At 61.2% G+C, this 21,812-nt stretch overlaps 2 protein-coding genes and 1 long non-coding RNA gene across 6 annotated transcripts; 1 reads left to right on the top strand and 2 right to left on the bottom strand.

The window, feature by feature from the left end:
• Nucleotides 1–1,713: 1,713 nt before the first annotated feature.
• On the bottom strand, nucleotides 1,714–12,866 carry PRKCSH (protein kinase C substrate 80K-H). Of its 2 annotated transcripts, none has more exons than XM_047849390.1 (18): nucleotides 12,783–12,866; nucleotides 12,252–12,424; nucleotides 11,951–12,067; nucleotides 11,225–11,320; nucleotides 11,065–11,122; nucleotides 10,054–10,171; nucleotides 8,456–8,585; nucleotides 5,833–5,917; nucleotides 5,150–5,228; nucleotides 4,387–4,473; nucleotides 3,884–4,072; nucleotides 3,712–3,811; nucleotides 3,183–3,252; nucleotides 2,852–2,941; nucleotides 2,593–2,667; nucleotides 2,399–2,498; nucleotides 2,152–2,315; nucleotides 1,714–2,030 (listed from the first exon to the last, which is right to left on the bottom strand). In XM_047849390.1, the coding sequence occupies exons 2-17, from the start codon at nucleotides 12,325–12,327 to the stop codon at nucleotides 2,169–2,171; spliced, it is 1,617 nt and encodes a 538-aa protein (XP_047705346.1). In that variant the 5' UTR covers nucleotides 12,328–12,424; nucleotides 12,783–12,866; the 3' UTR covers nucleotides 1,714–2,030; nucleotides 2,152–2,168. The 2 variants fall into 2 exon arrangements, with proteins under 2 accessions (XP_047705346.1, XP_047705347.1); XM_047849391.1 differs by having other exon boundaries at nucleotides 3,905–4,072.
• Nucleotides 12,867–12,983: 117 nt separating this feature from the next.
• Nucleotides 12,984–21,337, top strand: ODAD3 (outer dynein arm docking complex subunit 3). 2 transcript variants are annotated; one of them, XM_047849389.1, is made up of 13 exons: nucleotides 12,984–13,840; nucleotides 15,072–15,193; nucleotides 15,293–15,370; nucleotides 16,628–16,795; nucleotides 16,892–16,993; nucleotides 17,098–17,223; nucleotides 17,379–17,501; nucleotides 17,988–18,140; nucleotides 19,099–19,259; nucleotides 19,342–19,498; nucleotides 20,102–20,257; nucleotides 20,679–20,763; nucleotides 20,931–21,337. In XM_047849389.1, exons 1-13 carry the CDS (start codon nucleotides 13,600–13,602, stop codon nucleotides 21,047–21,049), a joined length of 1,791 nt encoding a protein of 596 aa, XP_047705345.1. In that variant the 5' UTR covers nucleotides 12,984–13,599; the 3' UTR covers nucleotides 21,050–21,337. The 2 variants fall into 2 exon arrangements, with proteins under 2 accessions (XP_047705345.1, XP_047705344.1); XM_047849388.1 differs by having other exon boundaries at nucleotides 16,625–16,795; nucleotides 20,931–21,336.
• LOC125160445 (uncharacterized) lies at nucleotides 16,313–17,455 on the bottom strand. Of its 2 annotated transcripts, none has more exons than XR_007150253.1 (3): nucleotides 17,322–17,455; nucleotides 16,640–16,750; nucleotides 16,313–16,540 (listed from the first exon to the last, which is right to left on the bottom strand). It is a non-coding gene; the product is annotated as an uncharacterized LOC125160445 (long non-coding RNA). The 2 variants fall into 2 exon arrangements; XR_007150254.1 differs by having other exon boundaries at nucleotides 16,640–16,801; nucleotides 17,322–17,444.
• Nucleotides 21,338–21,812: the final 475 nt, after the last annotated feature.

Raw genomic sequence — 21,812 nt, 5'->3', positions numbered from 1 at the left:
TTTGTTATTAAACGTCTGTGGAGCTTCTGCTGCAAGGAACAAAAAGAAAAAAAAAAAAATCAAAAAAGCGACAAAAAAACACAAACAGAAGAGAAAAAAAGCAACAAAAAAAGGAAGAAAAATAAACACACAGAAGAGATTAAAAAAAGAAAAAAAAAAAAAAAAGAAAAAAAAAAAGACATAAACTGGCACCAGTTAACTTTCTTGTACTTTTTTGCCGAATTTAGCTTCTTGTAGTTTTAACTTATTGCTATGTTAACTATTTATTCTCCTTGTTGCCCTGTAAGGACATTTGTGTATATTTCTGTTACTTCATCCAGTTTGCAAGTTTAAAGGAACCACGATGTTCTCTTTGTTTCTTTAAGTTTTGCTGAGACGTGGTTATGCCTAATTTATTTATAAAAGGGGAAGTGGAATCATTAAAGTAATAATAATTATTAATAACAGTAATGGTAGCCGAGCAGCGCCCGGGGGGGCGTGTGCTCTGTGGGGCGGTCCCCGCGGCCAGCGACGTCCGGGGTCTCAATGGGATTCTTTTTTGCTCGTCTTGAGAATTTTTTCAGTCCTATTTAGCTGGTGAAAACCCTAGCTTGTTCTTGATACACGAACCTATTTATTCTTGTGGTTTTTAAGTCCTCAACCTCCCAGCTCCCCTCCAGCAGGGCGGGCACCCCCAGCGGGTCCACCCCTCTCCCTCTGCTGTTTCTTGGGGCTTTCTCCCCTCCGACCTCCGAGCGCGGGGACACGTGGGCACACGTGGGCAGCGTGCAGGAGGCGTCTGTGAGCAATAAGGGATGGGTTTGTCCCCTACCCTGGGGCAGCCAGGCTCTGCGGAGGGGGCACCTCCCCACCCCCCCACCCCCACTGAGGCCTAGGCCCCTGACACCCCCAAATCTGGGAGGGGACTTCTTTTTCTAAAACACAGAACTCAGCCCAGCCAGGCCCCCTCCCCAGAGGCCAGCCCCTCACCCCAGGGGCTGGGGGTGGGGGGGCACCTGGGGGTCTTCCACATCCCTGGGGGTCAGGGGCAGGGCCCGTGGGATGGGGGCTCAGCCCCTCCAGCCCTCCCTTCATCCTGTTATTTATTCAGAAGGTTTCAAATCACGACAGAGTCCATGTTGGAGGTGATAAAGAACTGTAAAAAAACAAAAAAACAAAAAAAAGACAAAAAAACAAAAAAAAAGACAAAAAAAATCACAAAAACCCAAAACCCAACAAGAACACTTTGCGTTGCGTTTAGACTATTTATTACCGGGATTACAGGCCTGGCCGCGGTAACAGACTTTTACATGGAATTGTTTAATTATTTGTACTTTTCATGCCAGAAAATAAAAGTTCAGAATCTTACGGCCTCGGCTCATCTGTGTGCGGGTGGGTGGGAGGGGAGCGTTAGGAGCGTGTGCCCTGACTGCGTGGCCATTCCTAGGCTGCCGTCCCTCTCTGGGCCCAGCTCTCATCTGCAGCCCCTGGGCCTCCCCAGGACACACGAGACTCGGGGGGGGTGGGGGGTGGGGGGGTGGGTGGGAAACTGACGCAGGCAGAAACCCAGATGGGCGTGGCCCAGGGTCCGTCTGTCCTGTGGTGCTGGGCTTCGCTGCCATCGCAGAGATGGGGGGCTGGTGAGACCCTAACTGCGGAGCCGGCCCTGCCTTCCGCCCTCTGCCCATCCCAGGGGTCTGTTCCAGACCGGAGCAAAGCAAGACAGACGCGACCTGGTTGGGGGATCACGTTTATTGTTTTGAGGTCACAGGTCAAGCCACTCGTCCCCACCAGGAGGGAGGCAGACACCCTGGGCAGGGTAGGGAGGGGGGCACCCACGGAGGGCGAACTCCTCTACTCCACCCCTGGAGGCCGCCGGGGCCTGGGAACGTGGCCGTGCCCTGCCCGACCCCCGAGAGCAGGGCACAAAGCTCCGCGCGGTTTCTGGCCCCACCGTGAGGACGAGGAGACCGGAGGGGCGGGCCCTGGTCCATGACTGAGGAGCAGGCGGGCGGGCGGCACCGCTGGGGCTATTTCCATGCCTTGAGGTTCTGGAACCAGAGAGAGATCAAGTGAGAGAGAGGGGGTTGGAGGCGCACGGGCGGGGAGAGAAGCGGCGGCCGCCCGGGTCTGTGTTCCTGGCGCCTGGCCGCATCCCCGCTCCCTGCCCACCTCCGCGCCCAGGAGGGCTAGAGCTCGTCGTGGTCGCCTTCGGTGGGCTGTTCGGGCGGTGGCTCCGGGCAGGCGGCCGGCGTCATCAGCTCCATGAGGTACTCGCAGCGACTGGGCTCCGTGGTGCTGGTCACCACCGTCTCCTTGCCACACAGCAGGCGCACCTGGGGCGGGCGGGAAGGGGCTCGGGTGGGATTGGGCGGGACGGGGCCCCCGCGACACCCCCCAAAGGCCCTCGGGCACTCACAGTGGTGGAGCGGTTGGGGCCCTGCCAGCAGCCCGTCCCCTGCTCGTACTTCATGGCGCTGAACTTGTCGTGGTCGGGGCCAGCCCACGAGCCCCAGGTGCTGCGGGAGAGCGGGGCGGGCTCAGTGGGGGGGGGGGGGGGGGGGTATGGGGGAGGGGGGCCGGGGAGAGGGAGCCCAGTCTGAGCCCACTCACCCGAGGCTGGTGGGGGAGCCGCCGAGTTTGGGTTTCTGTGAGACGAGCTTGAAGGGGCAGAGCCGGTAGACGTACCTGTCACAGGAAGGGGGTGGTGGGCAGGGGACACAGGGCCCCGGCCTCCTCAACGTGCCCACACGGACGCCCCAAACTCCACTGACCGCCCTTAAGGCAGCCCCTGCGCCCACTCCCCTGGGTCCTGGCCCAGGCCCCGCCTCCCACCCCGCTGGCCTGGGGGGGGCGGGGGGGGGGGGCGCACTCGTTGGTGGTGAGCTCGTAGCACTGGCTGTACAGGTAGGCGAACTCTCCGTTGGGGCCAAAGTCAAAGGAAATCTCCTGCTCCAAGTTCCTGGAAGGGGAGGCCAAGCAGGTAAGGGGCAGCCGGGTACGCCACAGCCTCATTCAGGACAGCACGGGAAGGCCCACTCCGGCAGCCCGCTGCCACTCGGGGGCTGGACGTCTGGGGACCCTCCCTGCAGGAGCCACTACTCAGCAGAGGTTGCCTGGGCAACTTCCCATTACACCTCCTCTGGGGAGCTCGGCGGCCTTGGAAACCCAGCCCTGCTGTAGCCAGACCCCGCCCGCCTTACCTGATGGACTCCTGCATGTCCCTCAAGGACCGCTCGGCGTCCTCAAACTTGTTGCGGGCCTCCTGGGCGGCTGGAGGGGATGGGCAGTGTCGGGGGAGGTCAGAGGTGCCCCAGGCCCCATCCGGGAAGAAGAGGGAGGGGGGGGCCGCAGATACACCCGCTCCCGCCAGCAGACCCCACCCCGCTGCCCAGGCTCTCAACCCCTGAGGGAGCGGGGCCAGCACTCGCGGGGCCTAGCTGGCTCCTCACCCGCCAACCCTACGACACAAACAAGCCGCAAACAAGCCGCAGCCGGAGAGGCAGGAGAGGGCCCCCCGGGGCTGATAGGGGTGGCGATGGTTTCTCCAGTTCCAAATGCCCCCTCCAGGATGGCCCAACCCCCCCCCCCGCCCCCCCGCCAGGCTTGCTCAGGGCCAAGGCGAGCCCACCTTGGAAACCAAGTGAGGCCAGCTTCACGGGCCCCTGCGGGTACAGGTCGTAGGGGCACAGGTTTGGACACAGTCCCCTCCCTCCCCTGCCCAGCCCTCACCATCAATGAAGGCCTGCGTCTGCTCGTCGTAGGGTGGCATTTTGTCCTCTTCGGGGGGGCTGGCTGCAGGCTGCGGGGGCACCAGTGGGGGCGGGGCCTCCTGGGGGAGGGGCAGAGTCAGCGAGTGACCCGGCCCCCCCCCAGTCACCCCCCTTCTCCCCCAAACACACACCTTGGGCTGCTCCCCCTGCACCTGGGAATCTTCTTCCTCCTCTTCGTCCTCTTCTTCGTCCTCTGTCTCTTCTTCCTCCTCCTCCTCTTCCTCCTCTTCCATGGGTGGTGAGGGCACCGGAGGCCGCTCCTCCTTGGGCTCCGTCAGGTCAGGCTCCGAAGGTGCGGGTGGGGGGCTGGTGGGCAGTACCTGGTGGGGGTGCGGGCAGTCGTGCCACGGACTCGGCCGTGGCTCGGGTCCCAGCTCACACCATCACCCAATGGGCGGCCTCGGTGACTCCACCCCTCCCAAGGGGCCTGGAGGGAGGGACAGATTAGCTGTGTGGGGGGGGCCTCCACGGAGGGTGCTTGGGTCACCCAGCTGGCCAGGGTGGCCCTGCGCCAGAACCAGAGGCAGTTCCTTTGTGAGGCACTGGTCGGGGGGGGGGGGGTGGAGCGGTGGGGGGGGGGGGGGGAGACTGGGCGGGGAGGGGGTGCCGCATCCCCTCTCCTACCCCCACTGACCTCAGGCCGGTACTTGTCCCTGACGGCAGCCCAGACGCGGTCATAGAAGGCAGCAGCGTCACTTTGAATGTCTCCCCCAAGAAGGGCCTGTGTGCGTGTCGGGGGTGGCGTCAACGTCAGGGCTTCCGCGTGCCCCCCTGTGCCCCAGGCACTCTCGAGGGGGGCCTCAGGCCACGGTGCCAGGCACGGATGGGCCCTGACCACCCATGGCCAGGCCCGGGCCCGGCCGGCTGTAGTGGAACAGGCTGAAGGGGGCAGCACCGGCCCGAGGGAAAGAGGAGGGGGCCCAGAGGAGGGGGGCAGGTGGGGGTGAGGGCCGGAGAGGCCAGGGAGAGAAACCGATGAACAGAGAGGGAGAGGGGGCTACAGAACACAAGTGCCCGAGGCCGCTGGGCCCTCAGGGAGAGGCAGAGGCCCAGGCAAGGCAGGGAAGGACCCAGCAACAGGGATCCAGACCCGGCTAGGCCAGGGAGCCACGACCCGCATGCCAGGGGGGCAGAGTGCATACACACACTTGGGGGAGCACCATGGGGCGCTTTCCTAACCAGATGCCCCCGTGGCCCCTGTGTGGTGCCACCAGGTCCCAAAGGACAGGGAGGAAAGCAGGGCTGCTACCCTCTTGCCTCATGCAGGCAAGGTCAGGTGGGGCCCTGAGGACAGTCCTTAGCCAGCCTGTCCCCCCCTTCCCCCCGCCTCCCGGCCCTGAGGTCACCCTAGGGCAATGCCCTCCGCAAGTCCCAGGACAAGGAGGAGGAAGAGATACCTGAGCCTCCCCTTCGGACAGGGCCCCGTCACCATCCGTGTCCAGCTCTGGATGGGACTGCAGCTCAGCGACTGAGACCCTGCAGGGGTGCAGGCAGAGGCCGACGGAGGGGTGAGGCCCACTGGCTCCGGGCCAGCTACCTGCTAACCCCCCAACCAGGACCCCTCCCCAGAACTTGTTTTAGGACCTCAAAGGTGGGGAGGGCAGCACAAGGTGGGAGAGGGTGAGCTCTGGCCTTGGGGTCAGAGTGGGGCCCAGTCCCCCGTCTCCTACCCCATCCTGAGGACCCCACAACCCTCCAGGGGCTCCCAGGAGAGACAGACTCCCTCTTCCCAGCAGCCCACCCTCCACTCAGCCGTTAGCCTGGGGCCGGCCAGCAAGCTCAGGGGCACAGTGGGACTGGAAGGGGTCTGGCTTTTGTCAAAGAGTCCCAGGCCACAGAATAGACTTGGGAAAAGTAATGGGACCCCCAGTCACCTCGCCTGGCTCCTCGAGGGGGTAGTTTCCTTCACCTCCTACCCTCAAGGTTTTCCTGGACCCACTTTATACCTGAGCGAGCAGAGGCTCGTTCAGATATAATCTGGGACTAGCTGAGGACTCGAAGGGGAGGTGGGGCTGGGGCGTGGGGTAGGGGGAGGTGGGAAGAGGGAGCCCCGGATCCGGGACAGGCCAGGCCGACTCACAACCCATCCATATTGTCGTCCAGCTCCTGGAAGGCACTGGCTGCCAGCTCCTGTTCCCGCTGGGCCTTGGAGGCAGCCTGCTGCTCTGTGGAGGGACCAGCTCTGTCACTCGCCACCCCGAGACCGGCCCTGCCCCGACAAGAAGGGGCTGGCAGACCGCACAAGGGCAGGGGGGAGACCAGGCGTAGGCTTCCCGTGTCCGGGAGGCCCCCCTTGAGAAGCAGCCAGCACACCCCACCAGGCCCACTGGGCTCCAGCTGGGCTCCGGGGTGGGGTGTGGCCAAGCCAGGAAGGCTTATGGGGGTGGGGGGGTGGCAGGGAGCGTCTCAGGAAAAGGGAAAGCCAGCCCCACCAGAGCAGGAACTGGGCTGCGGCCGGTGGACGCTGGACAAGGGGCCACAGCTGTGCCTCTGCTCCGATGGCGCCTCCCCCCCCACGTAGGCCGGGGGGAGGGAGAGAGGCCACAACGCAGCTGCAATTACTAAGCTCATACTGTATACCAGCCCTCAACTCAGCCCTCTTTAGCCGGGCAAGCGGCGTCTTCTCTGCCACGCTGTGGGTCCCCCCCCAGAGACCCCGCAGTGTCCCAGCAGACCAGGCTGGCACTGTGCCCCTCTCACACATGAGGCCGGACGAAGGGACCTGCCCACGGTTACCGGGCCGGCAAAGCGCAGAGCCAGGGGCAGAAACGCAAAAAGGTTTAGCAAGGTCAGCGTCCATCAGATTGCGGGGAAGAGACTCCCCAACGTCACAGCAGGGAGAGGAAGGCAGGGCTTGGGGACAGCCATTTGACCAACAGAGCCTGAGCGTGCTTCTAGCTGGAGACTGCCAGGGAAAGAGGGGAGATAACAAAGCCCAGGGTCTCCAAAGAGCAGCGGACGGGGGAAGCCAGGGGCTGGGGGCAGAAACAGCCCGTGCTGAGGGGAGGAAAAAGGGAGTCCGCAGACGCCACGAGGATTCTGGACGGGAGGCCTCCCTGTTCACCTGCCCCAGGCGGGGCACAACAGCTCCAGTCTGCCTTCAGGTCGTATCCAGAACCTGCCCACTTCTCTCCACCCCTGCGCCCCCACTCCAGTCCAGCCCCTCTTCGCTCGCCTGCACCAACGCGATCAGCTCCTCCCTGGTTTCCTGGCTTCTGGTCCTCCGCTGCTCTGAATGCTCTACGGCTCCCACCTCACTTGGGGTAAAAGCCCTCCCCATGGTCCCCAAGGCCCTGCCCTGGTCTCCCTCCACACTCTCATTCATTCCCTCCAGCCACAGGGCCTCCTTGCTGCTCCTTAGAAACCAGACGCGATGCCGCCTCAGGACCTTTGCACCTGTGCCCCCTGCCTGGCTCACTCCTCCCCTCAGCAGGCAGCGGCTTTCTCCACCTTGTTCGGTGCTGAACTACTGGCACCTGCGGTGTGCCTGGCACGTAGCAGCCACTCCACCAATGCTGGCTGGTGGAACTCCCGGATTACTGACTATGAGCAGCCAGGGCAGACAGACGGACAGAGAATGCAGTCGGGGAGATGGGAACCATCAGTGTGGACTCAGAGTCAGGCTGCCCGACTCCTGGTTACCAGCCCTATGAGCAGCTAGGGCCACGCTTCCAAGTCCTTCCGGCAATGCTACGTCCTTCAACTGGTCCGGTGTGGCCTCCTGTCCGCCCGTCCCCCCCCCCCCCACTATCTGCTGCCACAGCGTGACCCCCACTGGACAGACAGACTATGAGAACCGGGGCCAAGGCTTCTGACTTCCCATAATGGCAGCACAACCCGCCACAGGCGAGAAAGTGCTGGACAAAGCATAAAAAACCACCTCCAAGCAACCAAGGTGACACAGGTTGCCGGGACGAAGAACAACTCAGGAAGGGAAAAAAGCATGAAGCTCCTGGCAAATGGGGAGGTCTGTCTGGATGAGAACATGGGACACAGGGAGAGCGAAATCAAAGCCCCAGGTGGGGAGGAGAGCCGCCCCCGCCCCATTAAGGGGTAACTAAGCTGTGACCCCCTCAGGGCCATCCCCTTAAGGAGAGACTGGACCAGAGATCACCTAGCCTGTGCTCACACCTCGGCTCACTCTGCCCGAGAGGGATCTCCAGCCTTCGATCTGGACTCGGGAGACCCCCTCCCCCCACACCGAAGGTAGTGTTCCCACGCGGCTGGCAGAAAGAAAAACCTCTCCTCCCAGAACACAATCACTTCTGCTGAGCTGCAAAGGATTCCTACCAACGAGCTTCAAATCCGATGACTGACAGGCAAAGGCAACGAGGGGCGTGGGGAGCAGAGGCACCACGATCAAAAGTCGGTAGACACACGGGGCGCCTGCGTGGCTCGGCCGGTTGAGCACCTGACTCTCGATCTCGGCTCAGGTCAGGTTTGTGGGGCTGAGCCCCGCATCGGGCTCTGCGCTGACAGCACGGAGCTGCTTGGGATTCTCTCTCTCCCTCTCTGCCCCTCCCCCTGCTCACGTGTGCGCGGGCGCCCGCGCGCGCTCTCTCTCTCAAAATAAGTAAGTGAAAAAAAATAGAGGCTGGTAGACGCAAGAAACAGCAGATAACGATAACGAGCAAGAGTCTCCCGGGCCCAGGCTCTTCCCGGGCAGGAGACACGGGCCAGCCGCGGCCAACCCCATGACGCACCTTCCCACCGCTTCTGGTGCCGGTCCTTGGCCTCCTTCTCTGGCTTCTCAGCCTCCTCCTTCGCCATTCGCAGCACCTCCACCTCGTCCTCCAGGGACTTCTTTCCGGCCTGCAGCTCGGCGAGCTTCTCCTGCGTGGGCCAAAGACACGCCGCTCCACCTCTCCTCGCGTGCTGCCCTCCTCCTCCCGAGCGCCGCCCCCCCCCCACCACCACACCACCCGGCGGCCACAGGCGACCTGGCCCCCCCCCCCACCTCCCTGGATCTCCCCCTTCGTGTGGCTCCCCACGGCTCGCCGGAGAGAGACCCGAACGCCCCAACGTGGCCCCCGAGGTCCCGTATCACCGGGCCCACCTCTGCGGCATCTGCCCACGGCTATCTCGAACTGTAGCCCACGGCTCCCCCAACAAGTTAGACGGCCCCAAATGCTCTCTGCCTCCAATCCTTCACACGTGCTTTCCCCCCGTCCAGAGCGCTCTGCGTGGCCAATTCTATATGACCCTACGGACTTCACTTTAGATAGAGGCCGCCTCCTCCTCCTCCGGGGGCCTTCCCTGCTTCCTGCCCCCACAACGGGGGGAGGAGGGAGACGAGGCGGGCACGGGTCTCCTCTATGCCTCATAGCCCCAAATGTCCCTTTTTCTAGGGGCCCTAGGTGTCACTTTGTCGTCTGTTCCTCTCATCGGGCGACCTGCCCTTGAGGGAGTTCCAGGTCTGCTTGCAATCTCGTGCCCCGTACACGGCACATCCTGGGCCTCTGTGGACATTCTGAGAAGGAACGAGTGTGCTGCGTGGATGGGGCCCCAAGCTGAAGGGTCTTAGCCCAAGCCCCCACGGGATCATTTTCCTCCTCAGACCTCGGCCAACACCTCAGCCGGGCCTGCTTCCAGGATCCTCCTACTGCCCCAGGAGGGCAAAGGTCACTTGGAGCCAACCTCACTGCATGGCGCCCCCACTCGCCCCTGAAGTCAGAAAGGACTCCGCTGCCCTCCCCACTCCAAGCTCGGGAGGGACCTCACTGGCCAGGGCACGGAGGTGAGAAAGACCTGGAACCTTCCCTGGGCAGCAAAATACAGCTGAAGCCCTTGTGCGGTCTGGCAGGAGTCCGGGAGCAGGTGGAGGATTCTGACCCATCTAACAGCCAAGGGGGTGGCAGGCAGGGGAGGAAGAGACACATGCCCGGGGACACCGTTTCCTCCAGTCCCCGCGGCACTCACCCTATTGGACCAACCCGGCTGCTCGGACAATGTCCTGAGTCCTCCCCCAAGAACCGGGAGGTCACATGGTCACCGGCCTCATCTTACAGATGATGGTACCACGGAACCAGGATGCAGAGAGGCGTCGCCCCTGTTCTCAAAGGCAGGAGGGGCGCTCCTCTGAGCCCACGTCAGCCTGCCGCCCGAGGCCCTGGTGGACACCTGTACTGACCAGCACTTGGGAATGGCTTCACCGATGGCTAAACACCCAGCGGACAGACGGTCACTGGCCCCGGGACGCCGCCAGTCAGGGGCGGGAGTCAATCCAACCCAGCCTCGCCAGCCCATGGCTCCAGGCCTCAGGGCCCAGATGGTCCTGGGTTGGCCCCAAGGGGTCCCTCACCTGCTTCTCCTCCCGAGCCTTCTTCCAGTCTTCAATAAGAATCTTCTTCAAGCGGAACCCCTCTCGGGTGACCTCTGCCATCTGCTGTAGAGTCTCTCTCTCCTTACGGCCCTTCTCTCTGCGGGGCAGGGGACACACAGGCACCACTAAGGACGCCCTTAGGGCTCACCAGGTCTGCCTCTTCCAAAAGGGCCCAGCCCCCTATCTGCTGCTCCCTGGCCCCTCTCCCCATTGGGAACATCAAAGGCAAACCCTCCTCCCCCCCTTCCCCAGGCTCTCTTGGCTTCAGAGCCCATCACCCCTGTCCTTGGGAGGGAACACAGTGGTCAGAGCCTCAGCCACTCTAGGGATCTAGGGAAGGGGCTGGGGAATGCTGGGATGTGGGGCTAGAAGTCGGCTCCCAAAAGAGAAAGAAAAGCACGGAAATCACAGATGCCCAGACAAAAAGATCACTGACTGTGTTGCACCTGACCCAGCCCGTACTTAAACGATCGTCCATCAGGTGAGTTTACCGAAGTACTGGGACTTCCAGCTTCTCCGAAAAATGAAATGTAGCTTGGCCATCCGCCCTCAACTGACAGGAGTCAAGGGGCAACTGTCCCTTCAGAAGCCATAACGCCTGCCACTCCCTACGGCCTCGTACTCAGCTGGCTTCTGGGGTTTAGGCCACCTGCCTGGGGGCCTTTCAGGTTTCCGGTCCTGCCGCAAGAGTGCAGCAATTGAAAGATCGGAGTCCCGCGCTGGACCGAGCCTGGGTTCGAGTCCCGGCTCGGAAATCTCCCAGCTACAGGAACACCCGGGGAAGTCACTTTTAGCATTCTACGCTGGAGTCTCCTCATCTGTTGAATAGGGAAACAACTGCACCCGCTTCTGGGCCCGAGGTCATGTGGCAATGTGGCGTTCGTTCACGAGACGCGTGGTACAGATACACGAAAGCAGGAAAGAGAGGGGCTTGGTTCCCTGGCCGGGGGTGAGGCCAGGTCCAGGGAGCAGGGGGCATCACCCACGTACTTGCAGGTATTCTCACAGACGATCCCGCTGTTGTATTCATCTGTACCGTCACAGCAGTCTGAGAGCAGGAGGGGGGGGGGGGGGACGGACTCAATCAGCCCTGGCGGTGGCTCCTCCTTCCTCCCTCCCCCCACCCCAGCCCCCGGGGGATCTCACTCACCGCAAACTCCATCGTTGACCCATCGGGAGGCGATGTACAGAGGCTTGTAGCCAGTGTTGGTGCAGTGGAAACTGCCATTGGGGCAGGCGGCGGTGCCTGCGGGAGGAGGAGGAGGAGAGTTTTCGGGCCGTGCTCGGGGCCAGCATGCCGCATCCACCCGCAGGCAGACCCCCGTTCCCCGACCCACGTGCACGTGGACAGCACGTGAAAGGTGAGAGCGTGACCGAGGCGGAGGAAGGGGAGCAAGGGCAGCCCCACACTCAGGGCCTGAAATAACCCCCCCCCCCTCCCGATGCCCCCTCCCGCCTCTCCGTGCGGGGCGCTCAGAACAGGGCCATGCCAACCGCCGTCCCTTGCCTCCACTTCTTTGTCCGCCCCTGGACCCCACCTGCTCTCCCATCCCCGAATATTGGCACCTCCACTGTCCGCACACTTGGGGATTCAGTTGAGACCTCACTTTCTGACCCTCGGGCTAGGTGGGGGCCCCTCTGGGCTCCCACGGGGGCGCAGTGGCCCTCCTCGCCAAACCACAAACCACTTGCTTCTAAGTGCCTGCTTTCCCTCACTCAACAGGGAGCCACGTGAGGGCAGGGCTGGGTCTATCTTGGTCACCGCCACATGGCCTGGTATCTCCCAGGCACTCAAACAACACAGGAGCGAATGAATGAAAGAAAGAAAGAATGAATGAATGAACGAATGAACTAAGGAAAAAAAAAAAAAACTCACCTGGCTCATCTGAGCCATCCTTACAGTCACAGTAGTCATCGTTGACCTGATCAAAAGGGATGGTGGCAGAGCCATCCAGGCAAGTGAAAGGCTTGGACTCGTCGTAGAAGTGATGGTCTGGGGACGGGGGTAAGGGGCTCAGCCCAGGGCCAGAAGAAGCCCTCTCAGTCGAATGGCACCTCTGCCCCCCACCCGGCAACTGAGCATTGCCACCTTCCCTACCCAGAGGCCAGGAAACTGAGGCAGAAAGCTCGAGTCGGGCCCTCCCACACCCTACTGCCACCTCCAGCGGCTGACTCACTGGTGAGGGAGACGCCCCGGGGTCGCTTGACCTCCACGGCCCAGCACAGGGGCAGCAGCAACAGCAACAGTAACATCTCGCCGGAAGCTCGCAGGCCGGAAACTGGTTCGGCGGGGGGGGGGGGGGGGGGGGGGGAGGAAGCCGGCTGCGGGGAGATGTGCTGTTTCCCCACGCTGCGACAAGAAAGGGACGGCAGGTCAGTGGGAGAGGGCTACTTCCAGCCAGAGGAAGTTACCTCTTCCTCCAGCCAATTGGATTCCTCCATCGCTTCCGGGCAATGGGGGCTCAATGTGCTTCCGATAGGGGGGTGGGGGCTCCCCAATCTGAGCCAGAGGGAGTCTCACTTTGCTTTTATCAGTAGTGGCTCAAAACCTCCGCTCACTGTTGGGGGGGGGGGGGTGGTGAGCTCTCCAATTCCCGCCAATAGGCCGAAGGGGTTAACAGTCTCCCTCTCTACCGACGCACACCCTCCGGCTGCCCCCAGTAAGAAATTGGGGTGAGCCCCCCCCCCCGCGCTAGTTCACCACCTACACGAGGCCGGGGCAAAGGTCAATATCCACCGCGCCCCCCGGCTCTGCAGCCAACTGTTCCTCTCGAAAAAAGAAAGCGGAAATGTGTGGGACTCGTCACTTCCGACATCAGGCCGCGCGGCTCGGGACGGCGACTCGAGGGTGCCATGTTGGGAGTGGCAAATGGAGGAGGGGATGGGCTGGAACACAGGCGGCCATCTTGAATAGGACTCTGAAGTCTTAGAGGGGATCGTTGTGACGATTCCCGCTTAATGGCGGCACAAGATGCCTCCATCTTGGGAGTGGCAGATTCTGCAGCCGGAAAAGAAGGTTCCTGAAAAATGCTCTCCAGTGCCCGCGGAGTGGTGGACAGGGGGATTGAAAAAAACAAAAACATGGGGACACTTGGCTGGCTCGGTTTGTGGAGCTTGCGACTCTTGATATCAGAGCTGTGGGTACGAGCCCCACGTTGGGTATACAGGTTACTTAAAAATCAAATCAAATCTTAAAAAAAAAAAAAGTAAGCACGTGACCCCAAAGTACCCTCCCCCCAATATCCTGAGGCGCGGCTTTGCCAGCCCCCTATTGGGCCGCCCCTCTGCGCAGCGCTAGCCAATGAGAGTGGTGGTATGGAACGCGGGCGGTTTCCATGGGAGCGCTGGAAGGAGGAGGGGACGGAGGTTACCTAGCAACCGGGAGATGCTGCGAGGCCGCGCCAAGCAGTCAGAAAGTGCATTCTCCCTGAGCCTGAGGAACCCGCGTCGACGACGGATCTCGGACAGGGGCGATTGCTGGTTGCCACCTTAAAATCCGCAGGGGCTCTAGGCCCCAACCTAGTCATGACGTCTCCCCTGTGCTGGGGTGCGTCAACCAACGTCCTGCGTGCTCAGGACCAGGCTTCGACCTCCTCCAAGGTCAAGAGCAGTCCAACTCGGGCCAAGCACCGCCACCCCCAAGGCAAGGGCGCTGCCCACGCCTGGCTCCCACTCCATTCCAAGCCGGGACCCCTCCACACCGGCGGGGGGACGTCCACTGTGAACGCGCAGGTGGCAGAGTTACAAAAGAAGATACAAGTGTTAGGTAAGATAGCTCGAAAGGGCACCAAGAATCAGGAGTCAACAGTGTCCACCCAGCCCTTCGACCAGGCACGGTGTGACAAGGGCCTTTCCCCGGCCTTCATCCAGGTGACCAGCTTCTGGAGGCAAAAATCCGTACTCGTTTGTGGTTTTCCTCATCCCTCTTATAAAATCTTCCCTGGGCCCAGAACCAGCTGGACTGTGGTTCATACTTTTGGGTAATGTCAACTCCCATCACGCACGGGGTGGTGAAGAACATAGATTCTAGAGCCAGATTTGCTGGGTTCAAATCTAGGCTCTGCACACGCTGTTTGATCTTGGGGGACTGTGAGTAACCTAATAGGTCTCAGTTTCTCTGTTCATAAAATGGGGGCAGGAGTACAGCACCCCAGATAGTTGAAATGTATAACGTGCTTAGGACAGTGCCTGGCACATTAGTAAAGCACTCTAAAGTGTAAACCAATGTTTTTCAATGGAAGAGGGCTATTTTGCTCCCAAATGGACATTTGGCAATGTCTGGGGACATTTTTGGTTGTCACATTGTTGGGAGGGGGGTGCTACTGGCATTTAGTGGGTAGAGGCTAGGGATACTGCCCAACCCCTGACAGTTCATGGGACAGCTCAAAACAAGTAATTATCCACCCCAAATGTCAGTCGTGCCAAGGTCGGGGAATCCTCACATACACCATTAGCATTATCGTTTTGTTATTATTAGAAGGTTATCTTGCACAGTAGTTGAAGGAATGGGTTCTGGAATCCGACGTTCTGTAACCTTGAACAATCTAGTAAGCCTGAGCCTCATTCTTCTCATCTGTAAATGGGTATGATGTGGGGGGCACCTGGGTGGCTCAGTCAGTCAGGCACATGACACTTGGTTTCAGCTCAGGTCATGATCTCACCGTTCGGCTTCGGGCTCCGTGCTGACCGTTCAGGGCCTGCCTGGGATTCTCTCTCTCCACCTCTCTCTCTCTGCCCCCCGCCCCGCTCATTCTCCCTCTCTTTCTTTCTCTAAGTAAATAAAAACTTTTTTAAAATGGGTATGATACGGATATGAATACATACCTATTGACATATGGTATTTGATACTCGGAAAGTTCTTTTTCCGGCATCCAACGTAGAATAAGAGCTCCAACTGAAGTCTAGTTACAATATTAAGTCGATAAGAAGAGGAAGGGCTTCCCTCTGGGAAGCCCTCCACCCCCTGTGACACTGACTGTGTACCTCACATGACTCAGAGGGTGACCGGAAGGCCTTTTATGAGAGCACCCAGTGGACCATCAAGAAAAATCAGAAGACCATCAACCAGCTCCACGAGGAGACCAGGACGCTGCACCTGCATTTGGCGGACCTGCTCCAGGTGAGGCTGCCGAAGTGGACGAGAGGGTCCCAAGAGGCAGGGCGGCACCCCGAGGGGCAGGTGGGCTGGGTGTGTGGTGACTGAGCTCCCCTCTTGCAGGGAGATGAGAAAATGGTCCAGGCAGTGATTCGGGAGTGGAAGTCAGAGAAGCCATACCTGAAGAACAGGACAGGCCAGGTTTGTCCCACCCCACTCCACAGACCATCTGCCCTCATCTGCCCTCATCTCCAGCTCGTGTCCCCTCCCTGCTGGACTCCCTGCCTCCCGTCTCACCCTCTTCTATCCTTTCTCCACACCGGCTGGCATTCAGTTATTGGCTCAATTAATCTTTATCCCACACCGACCATGTGCTAGGCATGGTATTAGGTACTGGGGAGTATGCAGTCAAAAAAAACCAGACCAAACCTCCACTCCAAAACTTCGTATCGTAGTGGGGAGGGAAGAAAGAAAGAAGAAAGAAAGAAAGAAAGAAAGAAAGAAGAAAGGAAGGAAGAAAGGAAGGAAGGAGAAAGAAAGAAAAAGAAAGAAAGAAAGAAAGAAAGAAAGAAAGAAAGAAAGAGAAAGAAAGAAAGAAAATAACTTCCAGTAGTGACAGGAGAAATGAATAAAACAAAACAGAGTGTCTTATTAGAGATGGATAGGGCCAGGGGTTTGCACTTTAGATTGGGGGGTGGGAGTCAGCAAAGCTCCCTCTCTCTAAGAAGGTGATATTTGACCAGAGAGTGAGACAGGCAGGGAATGATGTGGGGAAAATGCTCCAGGCAGAGGGAACAGTAAGCACAAAGTCCCTGAGGTCGAAACAAGGCAGCCAGTGTGGCTGCACGGGAAGGAGGGAGTGGGGCTCTGTAGGAGATGAGGTCGAGAGAGTCAGCAGGGGGTGCCTGGGTGGCTCAGTCAGTTGAGCGTCCAACTCTTGATTGCGGCTCAGGTCCTGATCTCATGGTTCAGGGGGTCGAGCCCCACATCTGTCAGCACGGAGCCTGCCTAGGATTCTTTCCCTCTCTCTCTCTCCCTGCCCTCCCCCACTCGTTCTCTCTCTCTCTCTCTCTCTCTCTCTCCCTCTCTCTCTCTCTCTTTCCACCCCCCCCCCCCCCCCCCCGCCAAGCTCGCCCTCTCTGTCTCTAAAATAAAAAATAAAACCCTGAGACTGGATAGGATCGTCGAGGGGGTGGGTGTGAACAGAGGCGAGGCTATCTCTCCCAAGTCCAAGGAAATGCAGAAGCGACAGACAGCCGGTGTGGCACACTGGGGAGCGGGGGTCCTGGCAGCCACCAAAGAAGACAATGGGCGGGAAGAGGGGATCAACCAGGTCAGATGCTGCTGAGGCCAGGAGATGCGAAACAAGATCTGGGAGAAGAGAGGGAGGGTTAGGTGGGAGGGTTCAGGCTCCCGCTCTCGGCCCCCCTCCCTTCCCCCCCCCCCCCCCCCCAGCAGGCCCTGGAGTACCTGGAGCACCAGCTGAGAGAGAAGGTGAAGCAGCTGGACGCCCTGCGGCACCAGGTGGGTTTGCAGCGGAAGTTGCTGGATGAGCTCTGGCTGCGGTACAGCCTACGCGAGCTGGAGCGGGCAGAGGCGCAAAGTGGCAACACGGAGGTGGCCAAGGTGAGGCTGTTGAGATGCAGGGGGCGGGGCGGGGGGGGGGAACCTGGGGAGAACTGGAGAGGCGAGGGGACTCAGCCCATCCTTGCTTCCCTCTAGACCATGCGGAACCTGGAGAACCGCCTGGAGAAGGCCCGGATGAAGGCGGAAGAGGCCGAACACATCACCAGAGTATACCTGCAGCTCAAGGCCCATCTCCAGGTAGGGACCAGGACGTCTGGGGGTGGGGTGGAGGCAAGCGGGAGGGCCAGCCTGTCCAGGGACGGCGGTCACAGGCCTGTCCCCCCCCCACCCCCACCCCCCAGGAGGAGAGCCTTCACTTGGAAAACCGGCTGAAATTCATGGAGGCCGAGGTGGTGAAGACAAAACGTCAACTAGAAGAACTGCAGGTGGTGGACCAGGAGGCGTCCAAGGCCCGGGACATGGCCAAGGTGCCAGCCTGCCAGGCCCCGGGGATCCTGCCCCGGCGCCACGGTCTCCTGGGGCGCAGAATCGGAACCCCAGCTGTCCTCGAGCCCCTCCCACCTACCTCCCGGGTCCCTGGGAGGTCCCAGCTTGTCCTGCTGTGCCCCTGTCGTTTCTCCAGAATCAGCTGCAGTGTTTGGAGGAGTCCGTGTTCCGAGAGCGCAAGAAGCGTGAGCGCCACTTATCCGAGTGCAAGAAGCGCGCGGAGGAGAGGAAGCTGCAGAACCAACGCTTGGAGCGCAAGGTGGGCGTGTCCAGGGGGCGGGGCGGGGCCGACGTGGCCCCGCCCGGTCCCAGCCACACCCCTACTGTTGGCCCACACCCTAGACCCGGCCCTACGCCACACGGGTCCTGACTCCGCCCCCACCTCCACTGGATGCCAGCGCCGCTCCCACATCCCTGACCTCGCCCTCCCTCCATCTGATCGCCTCGTCTGGAGAACCTCCGGACCGCCCCTCACTCGCGGGTCTTCCCCATCCTTCCCCGTCTGCATACCCCCCACTCCGAAAGCTGAGCCTGCCTGCTAGCCCGCCCCCTCCTCACAGGCCCCGCCCTCGCTCCTGACCCCGCCTCTTTGCCCTGCCTCTGAGGCTGCGGGTCCCCGACCCGCCCTTTCCCGCACTCCTGGCCCCGCCCCCTCCCGGGCCCCTGTCCCGAAACTCCTCTTGGGCCTCGGCCCTAAATCCTTGTCTGAGCGCTAGCCCCAGCCCTGACCTCGACCTGCGCGCAGACCCAGCGAGAGCACGTGCTGCTGCAGTCCGAAGATTCGATCCAGCAAAGCCTGCGCGCCAAGGAGGAGACGCTGAAGCGGCGCTGGAGCATGTACCAGATGGAGATGCTTTTCGGCAAGGTCAAGGAAGCCACCGGCGTGGCCGATACCCACGTGAGTGCTGCCCGCTGCCCGCAACCCTCCCCGCCCTCCAGTCACGCTCAAACTGAGCCCAGGCCAGTGAAGCCAGCACACCCAGCCGCCCCTTTCTGCTGGCCCAGTTCCTCAGCGCACAAGCCTGCCCTCTACTTAAAAGACACTCCTTCCTCCTCCAGTTACTGCCCCGTTTTCCTGCCGCTCCTCACAAGCAAAACCCCCTCGAGCTGTCTACACTCGCCACCATTCCCCCTCCTGTTTGCTCTCATGCTAGCACTAACTTCTTTGGCATGTCAGCTCTGTGAGAACTGTGAGTTTGGTCTCTCCTGTGTCTCCAGTGTCTGTAACATGGTCCGGGGCACGGTAGACTGACTGCCCAGTGCCACTCTCAGACCCTTGGCAAGCTGGGCCCCTGCCCTGGGGCCTATGCTTTGCGGCATTTTCCTTGAAATTTGCTAAACCCTATGTTTCCCGCCGGTGGATACTGGTCCCACTGGACCCCAGTTCAGTCTCTCCCCTTTGGACACTCTCCCACTCGCTACTCCTCCCATAGGGCAACCCCGACCTATGGGGTCATCTGGGGCACTGTGACCAGGCAGCTTTCCAGAAATCGACCTGATGGACAGATAGCTCTGGAGATTGGCCATGCTTCCTCACTGGGTTGGGCGAGATTCACAGGCCTAACACGGATGGCAGGTTGATTTTGGAAAGCAACTGTGTTCTCTGCTGCCCTGCACCACACGCTGGTTTTACCTGATTCAAATTCCTTATAGAGACAAGGGCCCCACAAAAATTGTGTGTTGGGGACTGCCCACCCTCCAGGCAGCTCTGAGTCTAGCTCACAGAGTCCAGAAGCATCGCTGCGCAGAAGCCACCAGCTTAGGCCATCTGTCCCGCGTGCCCAGGGGAAAGGAGGAGGGGGTGCACCCAGGCCTGCCCGGGGCCCTGCCTCTGACTAGGGCTGGGCGGCCTGCAGGCGGTGGTGAGGCGGTTCCTGGCACAGGGCGACACCCTCACGCATTTGGAGGCGCTCAAGAGCAAGAACAAGCAGAGGCTGCTGACGCTGAAGCAAGAGAAGCAGCGGTTGCAGCGAGAGTTCGAAGGCCTCAAGTACTCGGGGGAGACCACGCTGGTGAGGTGAGGCCCCGGTGCCCAAGGGAGAGAACGGGGGCCCCGGGGCTCCAAGGCGCTCCAGCGGCGACCTCCCCATCGCCTGTAGCGAGCAGAAGCTGCAGGCTGAGTTGCAGGAGCGCCTCGAGGCTGAAGAGCAGCGGCGCACCGAGGCCCAGGATAAGCTGGAACACACCATTCAGTCCATGCAGATGGCCAGGGAAGGCCTTGAACACCTGGCGGGCAAAATGAAACACATCGCCGTGGTAGGCCTCACCCGCAGGAAGCTGGGCCCACAGCCTCCCACAGCCCAAGAGGCTGGGGTTCCCGCCCCTTCTCAGGGGAGCCTACTCCAGGGGACCCACCCTATGCCCTGTCCGGGATGTCAGAGGCCTGCCTCCAGGGGGAGACCTCCCCCACTGCTCAGAGTCCCCAACCCCTGTCCCTGCTGAGAAACCCCTTACTTCTCAAGAGGCTCAGGACTTCAGAGAACCTGTCCCGGCTTCACGGGAAAGTCCCACCTTGCCTCCGCACCCCAAACCCCAGAGACCCCACTGCAATGCTCGGGCGGCCTGAGACAGGGGAAGCCCCAGCCTGCCGGAAGCAGAGTCCCATTTCTTCTGGCTTCTCCCGAGTTAATACTCCCTTCTCCCACTAAAACCCCTCGCTCCACCAGTTGTTTCCCTCTGGAGTTCAGAGGCTCTCCCTTCACCTGCTTGGCCCCTTGACAACAGAGGTCCCGCCGCACAGGGGAGATAGTACCACCCCTGTTTGGTGGTCCCTCGCCTTCAAAAGTCTGGTTCTGGAGGGGGAAAGCCGGTCCCCCCCACCCCCACCCCGGGCTGACTCGGCTCCGCCCCCGGCCTCAGGACGCCGGCAGGTTCGCTGGAAAGGTGCTGGATCCCAAGGCAGATGACTATCTGCCAGCCCTGCTGGGCGTCGTGGAAGAAAAGCTGCTGAAGCTGCAGGCGCAACTCGAAAGCCAGGACATTGCCGCGATGGTGCACCACCTCGCCAACCGCGAGGTGCCGGTTCAGCCAGGGGGCGGGGCTGAGGATGCAGGGGCTGGGGCGGAAAACCAGGGAGCCGGGGACACCCCTTGGGAGACCAGGGAGGAGGCCTATGGGCCGGGAATGAGTTTCAGGGGCAACGTGTGAGGTTTGAGGGGCCGGGAGACCTTCCAGAGGGACCGGGAGGCCACTGGGCAGGGCTGGGGCCTGCGTGTGCGGGGATCAAGGGGCGGGACCCCAGGGACCAGGGGCGGGGCTGGGTATCTCGGAACGCAGAATTCGGCTGGGCCCGAGAAAAACTAAACCGGAGGGGTGGGCAGAGGTCTCCCGTGGAATCAGGGTACATCTTGGAATGGGGTGAGGAAGGGTTGGGGTACAGAACTTCCCTGTAGCCTCTACCCCGCCCACTCTCTTTTCTCCCTCTCCCTCCCTCCAGTTCTACTCCATCCTGGAGGGAAAGCTGCCCCGGTACAACACCCGCATCGCTCTGCCCCTTGCCAGTCACAAGGACAAGTTCTTCGGTCAGTACGGTCAGGGAAAAGGGGGCGGGGCTGGGGGCCCAAGCGGGGCAAGGAACAGTGGTCCGAGGCCGGGCCTGGGGCCAAGGGGGAGGGGAGGGGCGGTAAAATCGGGGAAGAGAAATCTGAGCCAAGAATGGGAACCCGGGTCCCCTCACTGCCCTCCGCAGATGAAGAGGAGAGTGAGGATGAAGAGAGCAACGTGGCGACCCGTGCGGCGCTGAAGATCCGTTCCCAGAAATTAATTGAATCCCGCAGCAAGAAGCGCAGTCGTTCGAGGAAGTCCTAGGCTCACGCTCACACCCACCTGGTGCTTCCGGGCCCTTGCGAGCTCCCAACCGTTCTGGGTCCAGCCTCAGGCCCTCGGGCCCCTTGGAGGGCTAAACGCGGCCGGCACAAGGGAGCGGAGAAGGCCAGTGGCGCCGGGAGTAGAAAAAGGGGCCGGGCCGCCGGACGTTCCCACAGTAAATCTTCCAAGGCGGGCCCGCGCTGGCCTCGGAATAGCGCAATAAAGGTCACCGACCAGCCCCCTGGGTATTTGCCTCTCCTTGACCCTGCACCGCTGCAAACTGAACCGGCCGCCCCTAAGATCCAGGGCCCGTAGACCCCACCTTCTCTGACCTGGGGAGTGAGGACTCCCATCAGCTGGGGACACAGATTGAGCACCCCCACCAACAGGAAAATAGGAGATACCTCCACACCTGGGGAGGACCAGGTGTGGTCCACTTTGAGGACAGGGTACTCTCCTCCTGGGGCCGCAGACCGCCCCCTCCCCCCCCCCCCCCCCCCCCCGGCTTAGCTGTACACACTGGCTCACCCACACCTGGAGACACAGAAAAGAACCCTTCCCTGGGAGAGACAGGTGTCCTTTCACCTGAGCACAGATTGATATATACCCCTATAGGGAAAGCCTGGACCTCTCTTCCCTGGGCCTGGGCTGGCGCTGGGGTCCAGCTGGGGGCATCCGAGAGCCGTGGGTCCTGCCCCGCCCCTGCACGGCCAGGTCGCCCCGCCCTGCCCCACGGGCCCCACGCCCGGCCACTGCCCGCCGC

Source organism: Prionailurus viverrinus, chromosome A2, assembly GCF_022837055.1.
Source record: "Prionailurus viverrinus isolate Anna chromosome A2, UM_Priviv_1.0, whole genome shotgun sequence".
NCBI classification, from domain to species: domain Eukaryota; kingdom Metazoa; phylum Chordata; class Mammalia; order Carnivora; family Felidae; genus Prionailurus; species Prionailurus viverrinus.
Note: the sequence above shows the minus strand (reverse complement) of the source record. Positions and strands in the feature narration are given on the sequence as shown.

Bases quoted from the DNA above. Each gene is read 5' to 3' on its own strand.
- PRKCSH (XM_047849390.1), bottom strand. From the start codon at position 12,327: ATGTTACTGTTGCTGTTGCTGCTGCCCCTGTGCTGGGCCGTGGAGGTC. The intron at 3,253-3,711 runs GTGAGGGCTGGG...CATCCCCTCCAG, and splicing joins GACGCAGGCCTTCATTGATG to CCGCCCAGGAGGCCCGCAAC. The intron at 2,316-2,398 runs GTGAGTGCCCGA...CGCCCGCCCCAG, and splicing joins GCCCCAACCGCTCCACCACT to GTGCGCCTGCTGTGTGGCAA.
- ODAD3 (XM_047849388.1), top strand. From the start codon at position 13,600: ATGACGTCTCCCCTGTGCTGGGGTGCGTCAACCAACGTCCTGCGTGCT. The intron at 17,224-17,378 runs GTGCCAGCCTGC...TCGTTTCTCCAG, and splicing joins AGGCCCGGGACATGGCCAAG to AATCAGCTGCAGTGTTTGGA. The intron at 18,141-19,098 runs GTGAGTGCTGCC...GGCGGCCTGCAG, and splicing joins CCGGCGTGGCCGATACCCAC to GCGGTGGTGAGGCGGTTCCT.